This window comes from Mesoplodon bidens, assembly GCF_964165515.1.
Source record: "Mesoplodon bidens genome assembly, chromosome: 15".
Taxonomy (NCBI): domain Eukaryota; kingdom Metazoa; phylum Chordata; class Mammalia; order Artiodactyla; family Ziphiidae; genus Mesoplodon; species Mesoplodon bidens.
The window spans coordinates 65,086,692-65,105,370 of NC_138171.1; the positions used below are offsets into that span (position 1 = coordinate 65,086,692).

At 55.0% G+C, this 18,679-nt stretch overlaps 2 protein-coding genes across 2 annotated transcripts; both read right to left on the bottom strand.

The window, feature by feature from the left end:
- Window positions 1–1,249: 1,249 nt before the first annotated feature.
- On the bottom strand, window positions 1,250–7,483 carry RAB26 (RAB26, member RAS oncogene family; the record flags this gene model as incomplete). The annotated part of the gene is made up of 9 exons (XM_081256646.1): window positions 1,250–2,350; window positions 2,452–2,528; window positions 2,619–2,675; window positions 2,776–2,841; window positions 3,237–3,289; window positions 3,474–3,540; window positions 3,633–3,674; window positions 6,104–6,214; window positions 7,289–7,483. The coding sequence occupies 9 exons, from the start codon at window positions 7,481–7,483 to the stop codon at window positions 2,248–2,250; spliced, it is 771 nt and encodes a 256-aa protein (XP_081112772.1). The 3' UTR covers window positions 1,250–2,247.
- A 7,197-nt stretch (window positions 7,484–14,680) lies between these two features.
- On the bottom strand, window positions 14,681–17,230 carry LOC308628891 (transcription factor 20-like). Its single transcript, XM_081256246.1, is given in 3 exon segments — window positions 14,681–16,288; window positions 16,292–17,001; window positions 17,004–17,230. Coding segments are annotated over 3 exon segments (2,322 nt in total). The 5' UTR covers window positions 17,209–17,230; the 3' UTR covers window positions 14,681–14,881.
- Window positions 17,231–18,679: the final 1,449 nt, after the last annotated feature.

Sequence of the window (18,679 nt, forward strand, 5' to 3'; positions counted from 1 at the left end):
TTCCTGGGATTAGCTGTGGCCTTTCCTTGTATAGACAGTGCTCTGTTTACAGGACAGTGTAACACTAGTAACCAAACAAACCCAGGGATTGCCATCTATAATATCACCCACCCCTGGGGCAAAAGGGCAATTGTCCTCCTTTCAGCAGGAAATGGAGCTGCCGTTGGTTTGGTGGCCCCTTGGGAGGCTTTGTTTATCATGAAGTGGTGCTCCACAATCTTTCAGATGCCCTGTCCTAAGTGAATCCACAGGGAATGCACTCACCAGACTCTCATTGTCTCTTAAGTTCCTTGGCTAGTAAAGTGATGGCTAATAGACTGGACTTGGACTTCCTCCTAGCCAAACAAGGAGGAGTATGTGCAGTTATCAGTAAGACATGTTGCACCTACATCAATAACACTGGGCTAGTAGAAGAGAACGTCAAGAAAATGTGACCACGCCAAATGACTTCACTCCTTCAGACAGGGTAACCCAAGCGCTGACCTAGACTGCAATTAAGGAGATGTTACCAAGTGTGACCTAGTTCTTAGCCCCTGCTTGGGCCTCTAGTTGCCATAACCCTTTTACTGAACTTTGGCCCCTGCCTTTTTAATCTGCTTGTTAAGTTTGCTTCCAGGTTGCAACAATTCCACATCAAGATGATGGTGATGCAGGGATTCCAGCCATTCCCTGACATAGATCCTACTGGAATAACAGCAGAAGTCACCCTGGGGCCCCTGGACAAGACAGGGCAAGAGTTCCGTGGCCCCAGTTAGGTAGGGTCCACGAGCCCAGTGCCAGCCTGCAGAAGCTACAGAAGACAGACCTCCTCTGCCTCACATCCTCCCAATAAAGAGTTCTTGGGGTCCACGTCACTTGGGAGATTTGAGGTAAGAGAAAGGTGGCTGAGCAGCTGCAACCATTCTCCTGCTGACACTTCAAGATAAGGTACTAGCAGGAGCTTCGCGTCCTGACTGGGTGGAAGACAAAGCGACTACAGTTTCCTCATTCTTGTGGTCAAGGGGATTTTCCAGCCCAACACATCTGTTTCACAGTCTTGGTCTCTTCTGGATTCTTGGTCTCGTTGGATTCTTTCCTCAAAGAAGACATCTGTAAGTCTCTGAAGTGCTCAGCAATAAAGCAAAGGTGGTGAGTTGATTGGAGCACACGTGTCTATTTTCATGCCTGTTTGCACCCCAGAGGACTCCATGGGACGACTGGGTCATCCCTGGGCAGTCTCAGTTAGGGGCAGAGCATGAAAATGGAAGTTCACGCCAGTGACTTTCCACCTATTTGGACTGCCTTCTCTGTTTTTACCTGTAAGGATAGGTTTCTTGTGTGCCTTTGCCTTGGGGTGGGTGGTGAACTCTTAATTCCTGTAATTCCTCACTAACAGTCCCTAAGCATTGCTTTCAATGGACAAGGCAAGCACTCCAGAAAACACAACTTTATTCACTAGGACTGGAAACAAAAGCTCTCAATCAAAACACTGACTTCAAGGTTTTAGTACAAGGTGGAGTGCCCTGCCCACCCCCCTGGCTTGACCTTGCCAAGCCCAGGCCCTGTATCAGCCTGCTGAGATGGTACCCTGGTCAGCAGGTGAGGGCTGGCAGTCCTGGTTTGCCTGACATTTCTGTGGCTTCCCACATGCTATTCACTGCATTACAAAGCCACAGCCTTGGCATCCTCCAGGGTAACATGAAAGACCCTGTTGATGTTTGAACCAGGGCTTCCTGGTGGGTGGGTTGGTAGCAGGCAGCTCTGATCCTTGATGTGATTCGCGGTGAAGCCCTCTGCCCCAGGTGTGGGCAGGAATCCTGCCTGGGCAACATGTGCAGCTGCAGACATGGCTTTCTAGGTGTTTAGGCACTGTACACGTGGCGTGGGCACCGCAGCCCAGCCTGGAAGCTGGGCATGCCCAGGAGGGGGCAGCAGAGCACCGTGGTCCGGAGGACCAGGCGCCTGGCAGTCTGTACATTGTTGGGTAGCCCTCCTGTGTAGAAGTTGGTTGCTCTTCTGTGAAGGCCTTGGGGGCACGGCCCTCAGGCAGCAGCAGGTGAAGGAGGGCTGCGGACCCTTTGGCTTCCTGAAGCCTGTTTGTTGGGACTGAGGCTCTGGATGGCTGCCCAGACGAGGAAAGGGCAAGGCTCAGCCTGGGATTCCTAAAAACAGACACCCTGGGACTGGCTGCTGGGTGGTGAAGTCAGGGGTGTGTAGACTCTATCCAGTCTTCCAGGAGAACACCCCGGTGGCCGTCCCCAGCCAGGTTCAGGGTTTGCAGCAGGAGGCCCCCCGGCCCTCCCTCTTGATATAGTCGTGCAGCTGAAAGCGAGGCTCACTGGGAGCTTTCATGCAGCGCTGCTTCAACTCCCTGTGGGGCAGGGATGACCATGGAATAGGGTGGCCTGTACCCCCAACAAGGGGATTCAGACACTGGGTCTGGGGGTCTTCCTGATAACTGCCAGGACTTACTTTGCTATGGCCATGAAAGCCAAGTCCACATTGAGTCCCGTCTTGGCGCTGGTCTCCATAAACGGCAGCCCGTACTCCTGCAAACGGCCGTTGGCAACCTGGTGAGGACAGCTCAGGCCCTGCAGCCCCAGGGGCACTCTCTGGCTGCCCACCCAACCGCAGCTCACCTTGGCCAGCTTCTCCCCATCCTCCCTTTTCACCACACGCTCCTGGGCAGAGTCCACCTGGCACAGGAGTCTTGGTGAGAGTTGGCCCCAGCTCACTCCCCTACCACCCTGCACCCTCTGTAGAGCCAGGGTAGATGAGACAGGCTGGGGTGCCCACCTTGTTCCCCAGTAGCATGAGTACCACGTCATGCTGGGCGTACTCCTGGATCTCTGTCAGCCAGGCCTGTGGGGCGAGAGCTGAGGACAGGCTGGAGCTCCTGGCACCCCTTGCCCCCCTCCAGGACACACCCCACAGAGTGCCCGTCAGTGTCTGGCTAACAGGAGGGCCCCCGGACTAGTGCTCCCCATGTGCCGTGCAGGGGCGATCCAACAGGTACCTTATCTAAGGAGTTGGGCTGGTGGACTAGAAGGTCACCCCGGCCCCTTTCAGCTCACTGTCAACCTGAGCCACTGTACTTGGGCCATCAGGAGCCCAGAGGGGCAGTCTTTGCCTTTCCACACTGTCAGTAGGGTCCTCAGAACTCTGGGATCCTGATGCCATTTGTGCCTGAGGGAGGCTGGGGATGGGGTCAGGCCCCATCTCGGCCTGTTTCCGCCACCAGGAAGGAAGCCACTGACCTGGATGCTGTCGAAGGAGGCCTTGTTGGTGACGTCATAGAGCAGCAGCAGTGCTGGGGACAGAGGGCCAGTGAGGACACCTGCAGAGCCTACAGCGGCTCCCCATCACCCTCACCTTCATGCATCGCACCCTTCACACTTGTGCCCACTCACACCCAGGTTGCCCTTGTCCAAGCAGAAGCCTAGGGAGTGTGGCCCTGACTCCCTGGAGCTAGGGTACGGTGCCCATGAGCTCACCGTGAGCGTCTCGGTAGTAGGCATGGGTGACGCTGCGGAACCTTTCCTGGCCAGCCGTGTCCCAGATCTGCAGCAAGGGCATAGTGCAACTGTCAGGGCTGCCCAGTCCTTCCCAGGTGCCCCCTGCTCTCAATTCCCCCTCCCCCAGTCACCTCTCACCTGCAGCTTCACCTTCATGCCATCCACATCCAGAACTTTGTTCTGAAACACAACCAGCCAGCTCCAAGGAGGGCCCAGGGCCGAGTGCACCATCCTAGGCAGCTGCTAGACCGGTGCCACCCTCCGGCAGGGGGTGGGGGGGAAGGAGGTGGATAGGGTGGGGGAGGCAGGCAGTGCCAGGCCAGGACTGAGCCTGGGACTGAGGGGCCCCTGGTGCGTCCCTAATTCATTATCCTGGGCCTCAGCTGGCTCTGCCTCCATGGCCCACCTGGTTCTTGTCCGACTACCTCACTGCCCTCTGCCTACAGATAAAGCTTACCCTTGAATCCAAGTCCTGGTGTCCACCCAGCTCTCCCCCATACCTCCTACACCTCCTGCTGCTGAGCCCCTCCTGGTGACCCGTGCACAGAGGGTGCCCAGGCCGCCCCCGCTCAGCTGGCTGTCCTGATGGGCTGGAAGGTTGCCACCCTCCATGGCCAGCTGTGTCCATTCTGGGCCAGGTGGTTCTTCCTCTGCCCCTCCTGGAGGCCTGACACACAGCCCCACCGGCTCCCCTGCCCTGCAGGGCCCCCAGTCGCCACCCACCCCAGTCACTGAGTCCTGTTGCTCTGCACCCAGCCCCTCCCCTCTCTCTCCTTTACCCCGGCTGCCCTCCTCCCCCTGGTGCCCAGCGCTGGTGGCTTCTCTGAGCCTACTTGCCAGTTCAGCTTCACACTGTACGCCTGCCCCTGCACTCTGCTCCTAGGTCTCAAGGCCCTGCTCCAGCCCCCTCTCCCAGGCCACCAGCACTTCTCACAGCTCTGCACACACTGCTCCGGTTGCTTAGAGCCACTTGCACGACTTATTTGAAGTCACCCACCGTGTGACCCCAGGCCCATTACTAATACTGTGCCTCAGTTTCCCCATCCACAAATGGGGGTAGCCAGAGTGCTCATCACATGGCTGCCCCAATTACTTTATGAGCTACTGTATGAAAAACACTGAGAAACGAGTCTGGCCTGGTACGAGCTAAAGTGTTTGTTGTAATTTGAAAGCCTCTCTTCCCGCTCCGACGGCAGCTGCCTGAGGATAGGGCCCCCTGCAGTAAGCACAGAGCCGAGAACTTGGCCTGGTACACAGTGGGTGCTCATGTGCTTGCTTGCTGGCTGATGATGCTCCCTAGCCAGGCCCTCTCAGTTCAGGGCTAGAGCAGGGAGTGGCTCAACCCCGGTTCCTATCTGCTGGGGTGGGGACAGGAGCTGCTAACCACCAGCTGAGGCCCCAGGCAGCAGAAACAGCACCACCTCCCTCTTCACCCAGCGCCTGCTGTCAGGGTGCTTCTGGGTCTCCAGGGAACTGGGTGCAGCCATCTGCCCTGCTGCAGGGAGAGTGGGGAGGACATCCCGCCTTCCCTGGCACCCTGAACAGGGGTGTGAACCACACAGCCTCACCACCTGCCCCAGAGCCAAGAGGGGAGGTGAGAAGTGGGGAGGTGAGTCCAGAACAGGCAGAGGACTGGGCCTAAACCTCCCCCTTCTGTCACCTCAACCCTTACTTCATCCCAGAGGACTTGAGGGGCTCTGCCCCCACAGACAGGGTAGAGAACGGCTCCCCAGACTGGAGGGAGCCCCCCATTCCCAGTCCCCAGAAGGAGCCTCCCTGCCAGCCTTCTGCTGACTGGATCTAATGAAAGGGTGAGAAAAGTGCAAATTTGGGATTTGCTGAGAACACATCACCTCAGCACGTGGAATTTAGACTGGTGCCTGAGCCCTGCAGGCCTAAAGCTGTGGCCCCCATCATTCCCCTGTGACCCCACAGGCTGCTTGGGGGCTGGAGGGCTCTTGGGGAGCCAAGTCGAGGGACATCCCCCAGAAGGACCCCAGGACATAGCCCTCTAGCGGGGTGTGAGGTGGTGAGGGGGCTCCGCCAGGGAAAGCAGCCAGGTGGGAGCATTTCCCATAAGCCTCCTCACCCAAGGGCAGGGACTTCTCCCTGGCTCTGAGACCAGGTGTGTGCTTCAATGCCACAGCCATCTCTCTGGTATGGCCTGGGCAGGCCACCTGGCACTTCAGGGCCCCTCTGTACAGTGGGGCAGTGATGCTGGCCTCCTGAGTGGACATGGGTCTTGAGTTCCCATGGGGACACTAGCATCCACTGCCCCCAGTGCACAAGATACAGCCCCCAGGGTCGTGCCAGCCCCAGGCACAGGGGTACCATCTCTGCTTCAATTGTATACAGCCACCACCTCTCTCCAGGACCTTGAGATGTCGGGAGGCAGGCAGCTTGGTGGTTAAGGCATCCCACCTCAACCACCTTGACCGTGGGAGCCAGGTGGTCCAGCCAGGAGCTCCACCTCATGAGCCTGTCGGTGCCACAGGGATAATGGAGAACCAGCTGCCCAGGGGTGTTTCAAGCAGCTATTAGCTGGTGTTGGGGGCCCAGGGCATGGGCTGGGCCCAGTCAGTGCTCAGGACATCAGCCTCCACTCTTACCCTGAAGTCAATGCCCACAGTGGAGATGAAGGTCCCTGCCAGGAAAGCCCCATCCTTAAAGCGCACGAGTAAGCAGGTCTTCCCCACGCCCGAGTCTCCCACCAGCATGACCTGGGGCACAAAGAAAGAGCAGAGGGGACCTGGGTGCTGGCCCACCCGGAGGGGTGTCTGGTCTACCCTGAGCTGGCCTGGTCAGATGGGCTGTGGGTGAGGGTCAGGAGTGGAGAGAGGTATCCTAAGTCTGCAGGTTCAGCAGGGCCTGGGGGAGACACAGAGCCTGGACTTCCAGCTTCCACCTCTAGAAGGTTCTGTCCCCTCTCCTGAACATTGGCCTGTCTCCATCAGTGGGAAGTGGGAGTAGCTGCCTCCATCCAGGGTGCTACCTGGACACCATGCTTGGTCTGGAAGGGGAGCATTTGGGGCTTAGTGGGGAGCAGAACCTGAGGGTTGGCCACTGGGAGGTCTGGGTGGGGGGGCCTCTGTGCCAGGGGGCTTCTTCCAATCCCAGCAAGGCTCTAGAGGAATTTGCCAAGTGAGGGTCAGATCTTGACATGAGGAGAGGCTCAGACGCGTCTGTGGACAAGGAGGGGCAGTCAGGCCTCCCTCTCCTCCTCCCCTCCCCCAGCCTGTTGCCAGAGGCTCCAAAACCCAAAGATGGGCCTGCCACCCCCGCCCCCACAATTCACAAGCTTCTGCCTTGGCCTGAAGGAGGCCTCAGCATTCATTCCCCACCAAACTGGCAAACCTCTTCTTAGTCTCGCCTCCTAAAGAGAAGAGACCAAAAGACCCTGGGGGTGAGAGAAGGCAGCATATGGGAAATGATGAGCGTGGGTGGGGGCAGGAGCATAAGGGAACAGGGAGAGGACACCTGCCAGGCTCTGACTTCCGCAGGACCCCTTGTCCGGCCAGCTAGGTGGGGGGTGGGGAGGGGACAGGCCCTGCCATATATTGGGTATCCCAAACCCGGGTTTGACAGAGGTGTGTGTGTGTGTGTGCGCGCGCGCGCGCGCGTGTGTGTGTGTGTGTCGCGCCAGCCATGCCACTGCAGCTGCGGGGTGCCGCTCGAGCCAGCTCCTCGCCGAAGGTCTGCAGGGCCCTGCACCCTTTCCCCGGACCCCCTCCCCACTCGGCTCCGGCCGGACGCCACCTGCTGCGCTGGCATGGGGCTGGGGGTGCCCGGCTCACCTTGAAGGCGACGTCGTAGAAGTCGCCGCCGCCGCCAAGCGAAGACCGGCCGGACTGCGGGGGCCCGTTGGGAGGTGCCTCGGGGCCAGGGCGCGCAGTCCCGGGGCGCACGGGCCGGGACCCGTGGGTGGCGGGCAGAGCGGAGGTAGCGGGCGCGCTACCCCCCTTGCTCTTGGGGGTCTTTTTCCTGGACATGGCAGGCGGGCTGGCTGGCGCTCAGTATGCTCCCGCTGCAGCCGCCGCGCCCCGGGACACCCTGCTCCCCGCGCCCTAGGAGCCAGACCCAGACCCTAAGCCGAAACCGTCCCGCGGCGGCTGCAGCTACCTCCCCGGCGCCCTGCTCCGCGCCGCCCCGCCCCCGCCGCCCCCGCCGCCCCACAGCCCCGCAACCACTCAGGCCCGGCCTCCCGCCGCCGCTACCAATGGCCGCTCTCGGGCGGGGCCATGCAAATGAGATGGCCTCCCCGGGGGCGGGGTCAGGAGGTCCGGGCCCTACCCTGGGTGCTCGGGGTCCGAGCGCCTCTGTCCCTTGGGGGCAGCTATCTCCCTGCCCTAGAGCCAGCGACTCCTTTCCATATCTGCATCGGGTCTGGGTGCGGGTGGGGGGCGGTGGGTGAGTGAGGGAGTACCCAGCGTCCTGTCGTTCCTCTGCTGGCTGTGCACCACCCCGCCCGGCTCTGCCCCTTGCTCAGTGACCCCCACTGGACTGCCTCCGGGCCTGGGACGAGGAGAGTGCCGTGAGATGGGGCCACTGAGGCAGTGGACCTGCGTGGATGGGCACCCTGGGATTCTGTCCCTTCTCCGCCGGAGATGCCACCTGGCCTGCTGCGGCACCGACCCCCTCCCTTCCAGGGCAGGAGGGTCCAGGAAGCTCCAACACTCGGGCTTGGCAAACAAACCCGGGTGCGCCCCACCGCTTGGGGCTCTGCTGACAGCTGGTTATCAGAGACAGGACATAGCGGCCCGGCTGAGCAGCAGGGCTGAGCCGGCAGGGCGCTCTACCCCGCAGCTTCTGCCTGCTGGGCTGAAGCTTCAGGATCCTTGGGGAAAGGGAAGTCACTGTCACAGCCAGCAGCAGGACCTCTGAGAGTCCCCTCCCCTGGGGTTCTGCCCTCAGGGATCTGGGAGGTGAAGGAGGTGGGAGGCCCTCTGCCAGGCTGTGGCTGTCTCCTTGGCTTTCCAGTGCTTTCAAGTGCTGATAATCCAAGCCCTATGCTGGTCCCTGGCAGACTCCTCTCCAGGACCTGGCACCTGCTCCCCTCCTGGACTTCCTGGGGCTCTGTCCCAGGACTCCCACCCGCCCAAGATGCTCTGGGTTTTGAGAGTGAGGCTGAGGTGGCCATGGAATCCTGGGAGTGGTGAGCAGAGATGCCCCTCTCCCAGGACTTGGGGGCAGCAGGTGCAGACGAAGGGCAGCCCTCCTGTTCTGTCCTCCGTCCTGAGACATGACAGCTGTCACTGGGAGCCTGGGCCCTTCAGAGGCCTGAGCCCTCTCAGCTGGCAGTGCCCAGAGTCCAAATAATTATAATGGGCAGAAGCTGTCTCTAGGGCTCAGAGGTCTGGGAAAACACAGATGGAAGGATGCCGCCCAACAAAGCAATTCCTCGAAAGGACCTGGCAGGGCCCTGCGTGGGAGAGGCTTTGGAAAGCTGCCCTTCACCGAGCGCCATCGTGTGCCAGGTGCATGTCATCTTTAGAACTATCCTGTGAGGTGGGTGCTGCTCTGATCCCCAGTGTTCAGATGGGAAACTGAGGCCCAGAGAGGGGAAGGGAGCTGTCCAAGGTCACTAGGCAGGAAGTGGCAGAGCCAGGATATCTACGTGGGAACTCTGGCTCCAGAGAGCATAAACTGTCCCCGGCAGGGTTTGCCCAGAGGTTCCCTGGAGACAGAGACCTATCCCTCAGAGCTCTGTCAGAGCTGGGGACCAACCTGAGGAAGCCCTCTGAGGGCCCCCTAGCGTCCTTTTCTGTCTCGCTCCTCTGGCTCCTCACTTCTTCCAGGCCAGATGCGGTTAGTGAGGCCTGTGGTGGGGGTGTTGGGTTCCCATTGCTGGGGCCCTGGGGACTCCAGGTGTCTCACTCCCAGGAGGCCAACGTCAGGGAGGTTGGCCCAGGGTCTCAGGTAGGGGATGCCCACTGGCCCTAGCATCCTAGGCAGTGGGCTCCCTACATCCTCCTGCCAGCTGCTGCCAGAGCATGGCCAGGGCATGGGAACCACAGAGGAGTTTGGGTGCCCTAGGGGTGGGGCGTCCTGAGTTGGGGGGTGCTGCTGATAGGGTAACCAGGAAGAGAGAAGGAGGCAGGCATTCCAGAGAGAGTGGGAAGCTAGGAGGGGAGGGAAGCTGAGAGCAGAGGAGAAAGACTTGACCTTGCAACCTTTAAAATTAGGAGAGTATATAAAAATCCAGATCTCTTGTTTCTCTCTTTTTTTTTTTTTTGCAGTACGCGGGCCTCTCACTGTTGTGGCCTCTCCCGTTGCGGAGCACAGGCTCCGGACGCGCAGGCTCAGTGGCCATGTCTTACTGCTGCTCCGCGGCATGTGGGATCTTCCTGGACCGGGGCACGAACCCGTGTCCCCTGCATCGGCAGGCGGACTCTCAACCACTGCGCCACCAGGGAAGCCCTCTTGTTTCTCTTGAAAAGAGGGAATTCTTGGTCCCTGCCTCGCAGCACCCCTTCTTGCCTTTCTTGCCTTCCTACAGTCCTCCTAATCTTTGATCATTATGTCTCTTGGTTCCTCTATTTGCCATCTGTCTCACACTCTGGAATGTAAGCTCTTTGGGCACAGGAGACAGCTTGTCTTGCTCACTGTCATATCCCTGGCAGCTGGCTCCAGGCCGCAACAAACAGTTATTAAATTGGTGAAAGAAGTATGAGTTAGAAATGTGGGCCCCACTTCAAGAGGACACATCATTGCCAATAAGAATTTAAGGGAGAACATGCCTCAACATACAATGAGAGTGAGACTAGCGTGATGAGTAGTGAGAGCAAGGCTTTGTGGAGGAGGGGTATTTGCACTGCCCTTTGAAGATTGAGCAGGAGTCCAACAGCGGTGGAGATAGAGAAACTTGCCAGGTGGAGAGAGTGAATATGTTCAGGCTCAGAGAGCCAGTAGGTGGGCAGTTTGAGCAGAAGAGGCCAAAGTGTGGTCCAGTGGCTTGGAAGAAATGGGTGCTAATTCAATAGGTAACATAGGAGGGGGCTAGATTGTAAGGTGAATTTGAATGTTCTGCCTAGGAGCTTGGAAATTGTTCAGTGAGAAGTAGGGAGCCGTGCATGTTTTCTGAGGAGAGCAATGGAGAGAGGGCACTGCTATAGTAATACAGGGAGTGGCCAGGAGGGGATGGATGGTGCAGCCTGTGGACAGGGAGATGAGTTTGAGGGGACTGCAGTAGCCCATGGGGAAGTAATGGGGATGGAGGGGACCTCCAGGAGAGACAGAATCTGCAGGCCCAGAGGGGAGGCAAGAAAGAGTCAGAGCCCCTGGGGCAGAGACAGAGGGTGCTAAGATGGCTTAAAGATGGCAAATTCTTTGCTACTCTTCCCAGTGAGGGGGAGGGTCTACGTCTCCTACCCTGGCAGGAACTGTGATTGCTTTGACCAATGGAAGTGACCCTGTGCCTGTTTCTGGACCCAGACCTTCCAGATTGGCAGCTCTCCCTTCCTGTCTCCTGGAACACTTATTCTTGGAACCCAGCTGCCATACTGTGAGAAAGCCAAGGTGGCCTCACGGAGAAGCCCAGGTGGAGAGGACCCCACTTGCCATCCATGCGAGTGAAGAAGACACCCTGACAGGTTCCATGCAGAGCCAAGGTGAGCTGTCCCCACTGAGCACTGCATCCCAGCCACACTGCAGACTCCGAGCATTTGGAAATGTCTGTCACATGGCATAGAGAAGGAGAACAGGTACCCAGCAAGGGGGAGAAAAGGGACCAGTTTGGTGGGAAAGTTCAGGAAGGTAGCTTTGGCAGGATCTGGGGATGCCCAGATTCTCGGGATCTTCTAATCTAGAGAGAAGACCCCCCACAGGCCAGGCAAGGTCCCTGAAGCAGGGTTTGGAGTTGAAGTGAGCCCTGGGGCTGAGGTAGAGGTGAGGAGTGAGGTCTGTGTCCCTGGGGAGGGGGATGCAGACCTACAAGCCCTCAACCCTTCTGGTATAGGGCTGGCTCTGCTGGGCAGGGGAGGGGCTACATGGTTCCATGTCCCAGCAAAGGGATGGAACAACCCCAGGCTTCACTTCTGGACCCTCACCCCAGCACCCTCTGCTGGCCCAGATTCCTGGTCCCCTCATGTCCAGGGCCTTCAGCTCCTACACTCTGCCCTCTGACTTGCCCTTCCATGTGTCTGACCCCCTTGTCCTAGAGTGACGTGTGCATTGAGTCCCCAGACACGAGAACCCTCTGGAACCTATGGCCTGGGGCAGTCTCTATCTGGAACCCGATTTTCCAAGCCCTCCAGCTTCACGCTCACATTCCCACTCACCCACAGGGCGTGGCCCTCAAGCCAGGCAGCCTTAGACAGGAATGAGAGTCCTCCTCGACCTTCGTCCCAGGCTCTGCTTGGAGCCTCCTCCTCTGGGCAAACTTCCCGGGCTTCTCCCACCCCAACTCTTGCTCCGCAGACACGGAACCACGTTTGCTGTCTGGTGGTTCTTGGGGGACTGCACTGCCTCCACGCCAGCCTGTGAGCTTCCTGAGTACAGTGCCCATCATGCCCACTCCTGCCCTCACCAAGCATGGGAATGAGAGCTCCAGGACTGAGCAGGGCAGAGCGAGGCTGGGCTTCAGTGTCCTTTAGCAAAGGGGGAGGGGCAGAGCCCCCAAAACTTGTGCCCTCAGAGCACCTCCCAAGAAGACAGTCCTAAGGAATTCAGCTGTCTGCGATCTGAGGGCAAGGGACCCTGGCTGGGAGTGGTGCCAGAAGGCAGAGGCCCGGGCTGGGTCCCTGGCTTGCTGGCTAACCCCGGGCTTGTAGCATACACAGTCTGGGCCTGCTCCCCTCTCTGTGAAATGAGGGGGCGGGAGGAACTGATCTCCGAGGTCCCTTCCAGCTCAAACACCTTATGTTCTATGAAATCCATGTGAACGTTGCCATGGAGACATCAGAGAGGAACTGCAGCAGCATGGAATGTGACTTCCACCAGAGTTACCTGAGGAAGCGGCTCGTGTCAGAGGAGCCCTCCCCCCACCACCCCAGAGGCCCGGGTGCACAGGGGCCACACTGAGTGTCCTGCTCCCAAGAGGACACACCTACCTGCCCCGCCCTCCCCCATGTGACACTGAGGCCCTGTAGGTAGTAAAGGGTGGGTGTCCATCCCTGCCTGAGGGGAAAAGGACCAGTTGGTGGGAGGGCTGGAGCACAGGGCTGTTTCCCTGTAGGTCCGCCCTCTGTCCTTGCTTCCCACATCTGCTCAGGTACTCACACCTGAATACTCTTGGCGGTCTCAGGACATAAAACATGCCCGCCGCAGAGTGGTGGGTGTGGGGGGAGGCCTCAATCTGATCCATACTCTGCACTGAGGCCCCATGTGGGTGAGACCTCTGGACTTCAGCAGCACAGAACACCGCCAGCTGCCTCCTGGCTCCTGAGTACCACACATGGCCTCATGGCAGGAGAGGCATCGGTGTCGGTGTAAAGGAATAAAATGAACCCTGGTGTAACCATGACAACCACTGAAGTCTGCGCACTTGGAGTGCCCCTGGAGTGGGCCAAGTGCTTCACTTGCATTGTCTTTTCTTTTCTCTTAATTATAAAAATAATATATGAGTTTTGCAGGCATGTCAACAACACAAAAGGGAAAGGCAAGAATAAAAGTCCTCATTCCCCCACCAGATCTTGTCCTTCAGGAGTAACCACTATTAGGTTTGGTAATGGCTTCTGGGTGAGTTTCCTATTGCTGCTGTGGCACAAACACAGTGGCACAAGACAACTCAAATTTATCATCCTACACTCAGAGGCCAGAAGTGTGAGATGAGTCTAATGGGACTAAAGTCAAGGTGTCAGCAAGGCTGATTCCTTCCGGGGGCTCCAGGGGAGAATCCTTGCCTCTTCAGCTTCTGGTGTCCTCCAGCTTTCCTTGGCTCGTGGCCACATCACTGCAATTTCCATTTCCATAGCCACCTGGCCTTCTTTTCTTCTGCCATCAAATCTTCTTATTTATTTATTTTTTAGCCACGCTGCACAGCTTGTGGGATCTTAGTTCCACGACCAGGGATTGAACCAGGCCCTCGGCAGTGAAAGTGCAGAGTCCTAACCACTGAACTGCCAGGGAATTCCTAAATCTCCTTATAAGGACATTGGGGACTACATTTATGGCCCACCTGGATAGTCCAGGATCATCCCCCATCTCAAGATCATTAATTTAATCACATCTGCAAGTCCCCTTTTGCCATGGAAGGTAACATTCACAGGTTCTGGGGATTAGGACCTGTATATCTTTGGGGTCCATTATTCAGCTGGAACAGGGCCATTCAAGTTTTCTATTTTGGGACTTTAAAACAAGGGTTCTGTGGCTGAACGGACCTAAAAGTCACGGGACTACGGATTTCTTTTTCTATCTTTGTCCAAGTTTTTTTAGGTATCCAAATTATGTTACTAAACACATTGCATATTTATGCATAAATATGCATAAAGTACATTGAGATATTATCCTTGTTCTCTAAGAGTATAAATAAAATCATAACTATCTGATCTTTCCACATTTGATAGGATTTTTCCATTAAAAGATCTGGACTAGGGCTTTTCTGGTGGTCCAGTGGTTAAGAATCTGCCTGCCAGTGCAGGGGACACAAGTTCCAGCCCTGGTCCGGGAAGATCACACATGCCGTGGAGCAACTAAGACTGTGTGCCATAGCTACTGAGTCTGCGCTCTAGAGCCCGCAAGCTACAAGTACTGAGCCTGCGCCCCTAGAACCCGTGCCTCTGCAACAAGAGAAGCCACCTCAATGAGAAGCCCGCACACCGCAACAAAGAGTAGCCCCCACTCCCCGCAACTAGAGAAAGCCTGTGCACAGCAATGAAGACCCAATGCAGCCAAAAATAAATAAATAAATTAAAAAAAAAAAAGCCACTCTGCTTCCGATCATAGCGCCTCTTTCCCTGGGCATACAGGGAATTTTTGCCCTTCTTATACTGGGTCACTTTGTGAGGCTGCTGCTTTCCACACTTCTTACAGAAAGTCCTTCGGGTTTTAGGTACATTGACCATCTTTGCAGTAGAGGGGTCTTCACAGTGAAAACTAGAAACCCGATGTCCGCATTCCTGCATTGTTCTCTTGAGTCAGTTTTTATAGTTTATATTGTTCCAACATGTTTTTATATATATTTTTTTTTATCCCTCCCTTTTTTAATTCCCCCCACCCTTTCCCATCATCCTCCTCCCCCCTCCCCCCACACTGTCACTATGGAGATTGTGTCCATGGAAACAGCCATTCCAACTTCTTGGGTCTTTCTTTCCTGTGGTGTCACCAGTTTGAGAGTGATGTAAGAACTTAGGAAGGAAGTGCTGACACGGCAGGCACACGGGGTGGGGCGGGGTGGGGTGTGGCTGCACAGGAGGACCATTTCCATTCCATCACAAGGGTCCACCACCTTCTCATCTCCACAGTCTCACCTTGTGCTTGGGGCACCTCACCGAGAAGTTCTCCTCATGGAGCAAACAATCTGCATCAATGGCACACGGGTAATGGTATCGGAAGGAGCAGCCTTTGTTGTAGCAGCCCAAGGTGGCGCCTGCCTCCTGGCAGTGGGAACATTTCGTCTCTCTGGCTATTTCCAGCGCTTCCTGCAGGCCATAGAGCCTGCCACAGACCAGGTAGATTCCATTGGCCCAGAGAATACAACCCTCATGGACCCAAAATTCATTGCTGTCAAGAGGTAGTTCAGGGATTTGTAACTCCAACTCGGGGCCACCTTCTGAAGTGGTGGGCACGGAGGGCTTTGAGTCCAAAACAGTCTTTTCGCTGCTGCCCTCAGCGGTTGCCTTTTTACAAGGGAGCCCCCTGGACAGGGAGCGGGGCCCTAGGCCACAGTCTTCCGAGCGGTGGCGCTGCTTGAACCTGGGGTGCGCGGCCAGGCTCCTCTGCTCCTTCTGCTGCCGCTGCTGCTCTTCCTCCTCCTCAGTGTCCGTCTTGGAGCCATTTGAAGCGCTTTTGTGCTGCACCTTAACTCTGCTCTGCACTTCCGTGGCCCTCTTAGGAGGCGGATTCTTGGGGAGAGTGGCTGCATAATCTTGGGGATAAAAGGGTCCAAAGAGGTCGCCCATGTTCCGGTAACTGGCCCACTTGCCACACAGACAGCACACCAGGTGCCCCATAACAGAAGACTCTGTCACGACAGGTCCCTGCAACATAAAGGATGAAGCTGGGAGAACCTTGCTCTCAGTGCTGCTTGGTGGAGGGGTCAGGGACCTCTGACCCTTCCGACCCCTCACCAATTTGGTCTGTTCTTCTTCCTCAGCATTGATGATTGTATAAACGGCTCCAAGTTCACATTTATTTACTACATGGATATAAGGGAAAAAAGACTTGTTCTTGGCATCAGTTTTATCCAGTGGCTGAGTGGCATACTTCAGCTTGATCTCAGGTTCTTGGGGCTCTACGATGGGAACTGCTTGTTTGGTTTTCCGCTTCCTTGGCTGCGCCCCAGGCTTCCTTCTCTCCCTCCTTTGCCTCTGCTTTTTTGGCTTTGGCTCTCCCTCTGCAGAACCTTCTGGTATCTGAGGGGGCTGAGGGGGTGGAGGTGGTGGCTGCTGTTTTTTCTTTTGCTTATTCACACTACCGATGGGTCTCCTCTTCTTCTTTCCTGATGGGAAATAACCCTTTGGGGGAAAACCCTCCTGTTTGGGGGAAATCATCACTGTATCGTTCTCTTTCTCTTCAGCCTTGGGGTTTGCCTCAGGAGCCAATGAGCCCGCTGGAGGTACATTCTTTGAGTCAGGAAAGATTAAAGGTGCTGTCCCGCCCACGGAACCATCTGGTCTCCCTTGGTTACTCCCAGGCTTCTATGAGGTGGCGGACGTCATGGCACCAGGGGGTTCCTTTCCAGCAGTGGCCGTGTCTGGGTGTGTCTCGGTCTTCACTTTGTCATCCCCACTGCCACGCCACTCCTCCGAAGACCGTGCAAGAGGCTTTTCTATGCTCAACTCCTGGTTTGTTGGACAGACTAGGTCTGACACCACCTCACCTTTTCTCTTCTCCATCTCAGCATCCTGAACAGCACCACTCCCGCCTTCGGGAGGGCCGCTCTTCAAAGACAGGATGTCATCGAGAGTAACTGCGTCTCCCCCAGCCTCCTCACTGTTCGAGGATGCACTCCTCCTAATGTTTGGGGATGTGATCTTCTGAACGATAGCTTCCAATTTCAACCCCCATCCTTTCCGTGGGGGCAGTATTTTGGTCTTAGCAGGACTTGTGAGGGTAACAGCAGGGCAGTTTCTACCATCCGGGCTTGGAAGGTCCTTGGAGGATTCTCTCTTAGGGATGGACTTGATCTCCTGGCTGTGAGAAAGATGGGCATAGGAATTGAAGGCTTTATCAGCACCTTCTTTTGATGGGTGAAGAAGGCGCCCTTTATCTTCAGCGTTACTGTTCTTCACATCTTGTGACTGTCTCTTACTGGGAATGGGAGAGATAAAAGAACGGACACGCCTCCTCATGATTAAGGGGTTTTGAGAAGAATGATCCTCTTGACCTGGAAGCCTTAGCATAACATTACTGGTTTGGATGACTGTGTAGACTCAGCTAGCCCATGTCCGTCGGTCTCGTGGGGTGGTCCATACCTTTTCTGACTGGACATTCCTGGAGGACCGCTGCTTTTGGCTGGAGAAGTTTGCCGAGAAAGATCCCAACAAGATTCTTGTTGTAACTTCTGGGAGCCGTGCTTCAATTCGATGCCTTTGTTAGAAAGACCATCACTAGACATGAGGCAGCGCCCACCATCCTGACCGCTGGGGTCACAACATGTTTTTAGATAAAAAGTTACACATAATTGTCTCGTAATTTTTCACTCTCTATTTCTGTGAATAAACCTTCATTCTCAATCTTAATGCTCTGTATTTTATTTTCATCTCTCAGCTACACTTGCCAACAGGTTTTTTAAAATAATTAATAGCCTTGTATATTAAAAATAGCTCTTGAGGGACTTCCCTAGTGGTGCAGTGGTTAAGAACCACCTGCCAATGCAGGGGACATGGGTTCGATCCCTGCTCTGGGAGGATCCCACATGCCACGGAGCAACTAAGCCCGTGCACCACAACTACTGAGCCTGCACTCTAGAGCCTGCAAGCCACAACTACTGAGTCCGCGTGCCACAACTACTGAAACCCACATGCCTAGAGCCCGTGCTCCACAACAAGAGAAGCCTGCGCGCAGCAATGAAGACCCAACACAGCCAAAAATAAATTAATTAATTTTTAAAAATAGCTCTTGATTTTATTAATCAATTCTCTTTCTTTTAAAATAACTTCTGTTCTTAGCTTTCTAATTTCCTTCCTTCTACTTTCTTTTGGTTTATTTTATAGTTGTTTTTCTAGAATGTTGACAGGGATGTTCAACATATATACTATTTTGATTTTTCATGCTCATCAATTTTAAAAAAGTGAGGGACTTCCGTGGTGGTCCAGTGGCTAAGACTCCACACTCCCAATGCAGGGGGCCTGTGTTTGATCCCTGGTCAGGGAACTAGATCCCATATGCCACAACTAAAGATCCCGCATGCTGCAACTAAGACCTGGCACAGCCAAATAAATAAATAAATAAATAAATATTAAAAATTTTTTTAAAGTAATGTTATCAGTTTCTCTCCATGTATCAATATAACTTTGCATCCCAGAGATTTGATAAGATATATGCTCATTACTAGTCACCTCTAATAATCTGATTTTAATTTTGATTTAAAATTATTAAAGTTAAATTCTAAAAGTTAAAAGATTTAAAAGAGGGTATTTCAATTTCTACAGGGTTAGATTTTTAAAAATCAGCTTTACTGGAGCATAATTGACATACACTAACATTCACCATTTTTAACTAAACAATTTGGTGAGTTTTGACAAATATATTTATTTAAGCATCACCATACTCATGCAATAAAACATTTTTGTCACACAAAATTTCTTATGCCCCTTTGCAGTAATTCCCTCCCTCAACCCCAGCCCCTGGCTACCACTGATCTGCTTTTTGTCACTGTAAGTGTTTAGATATTTAAGAAACAACTTTATTGAGGTCTAATTGACATCCAATAACTGCACATTTTAAAAACATATACTTATTTATATTTATTTATTTATTTTGGCTGCGCTGGGTCTTAGTTGCACCATGAGGGATCTTCATTCCAGCATGTGGACTCTTAGTTGCAGCATGCAGACTTCTTAGTTGTGGCATGCATGTGGGATCTA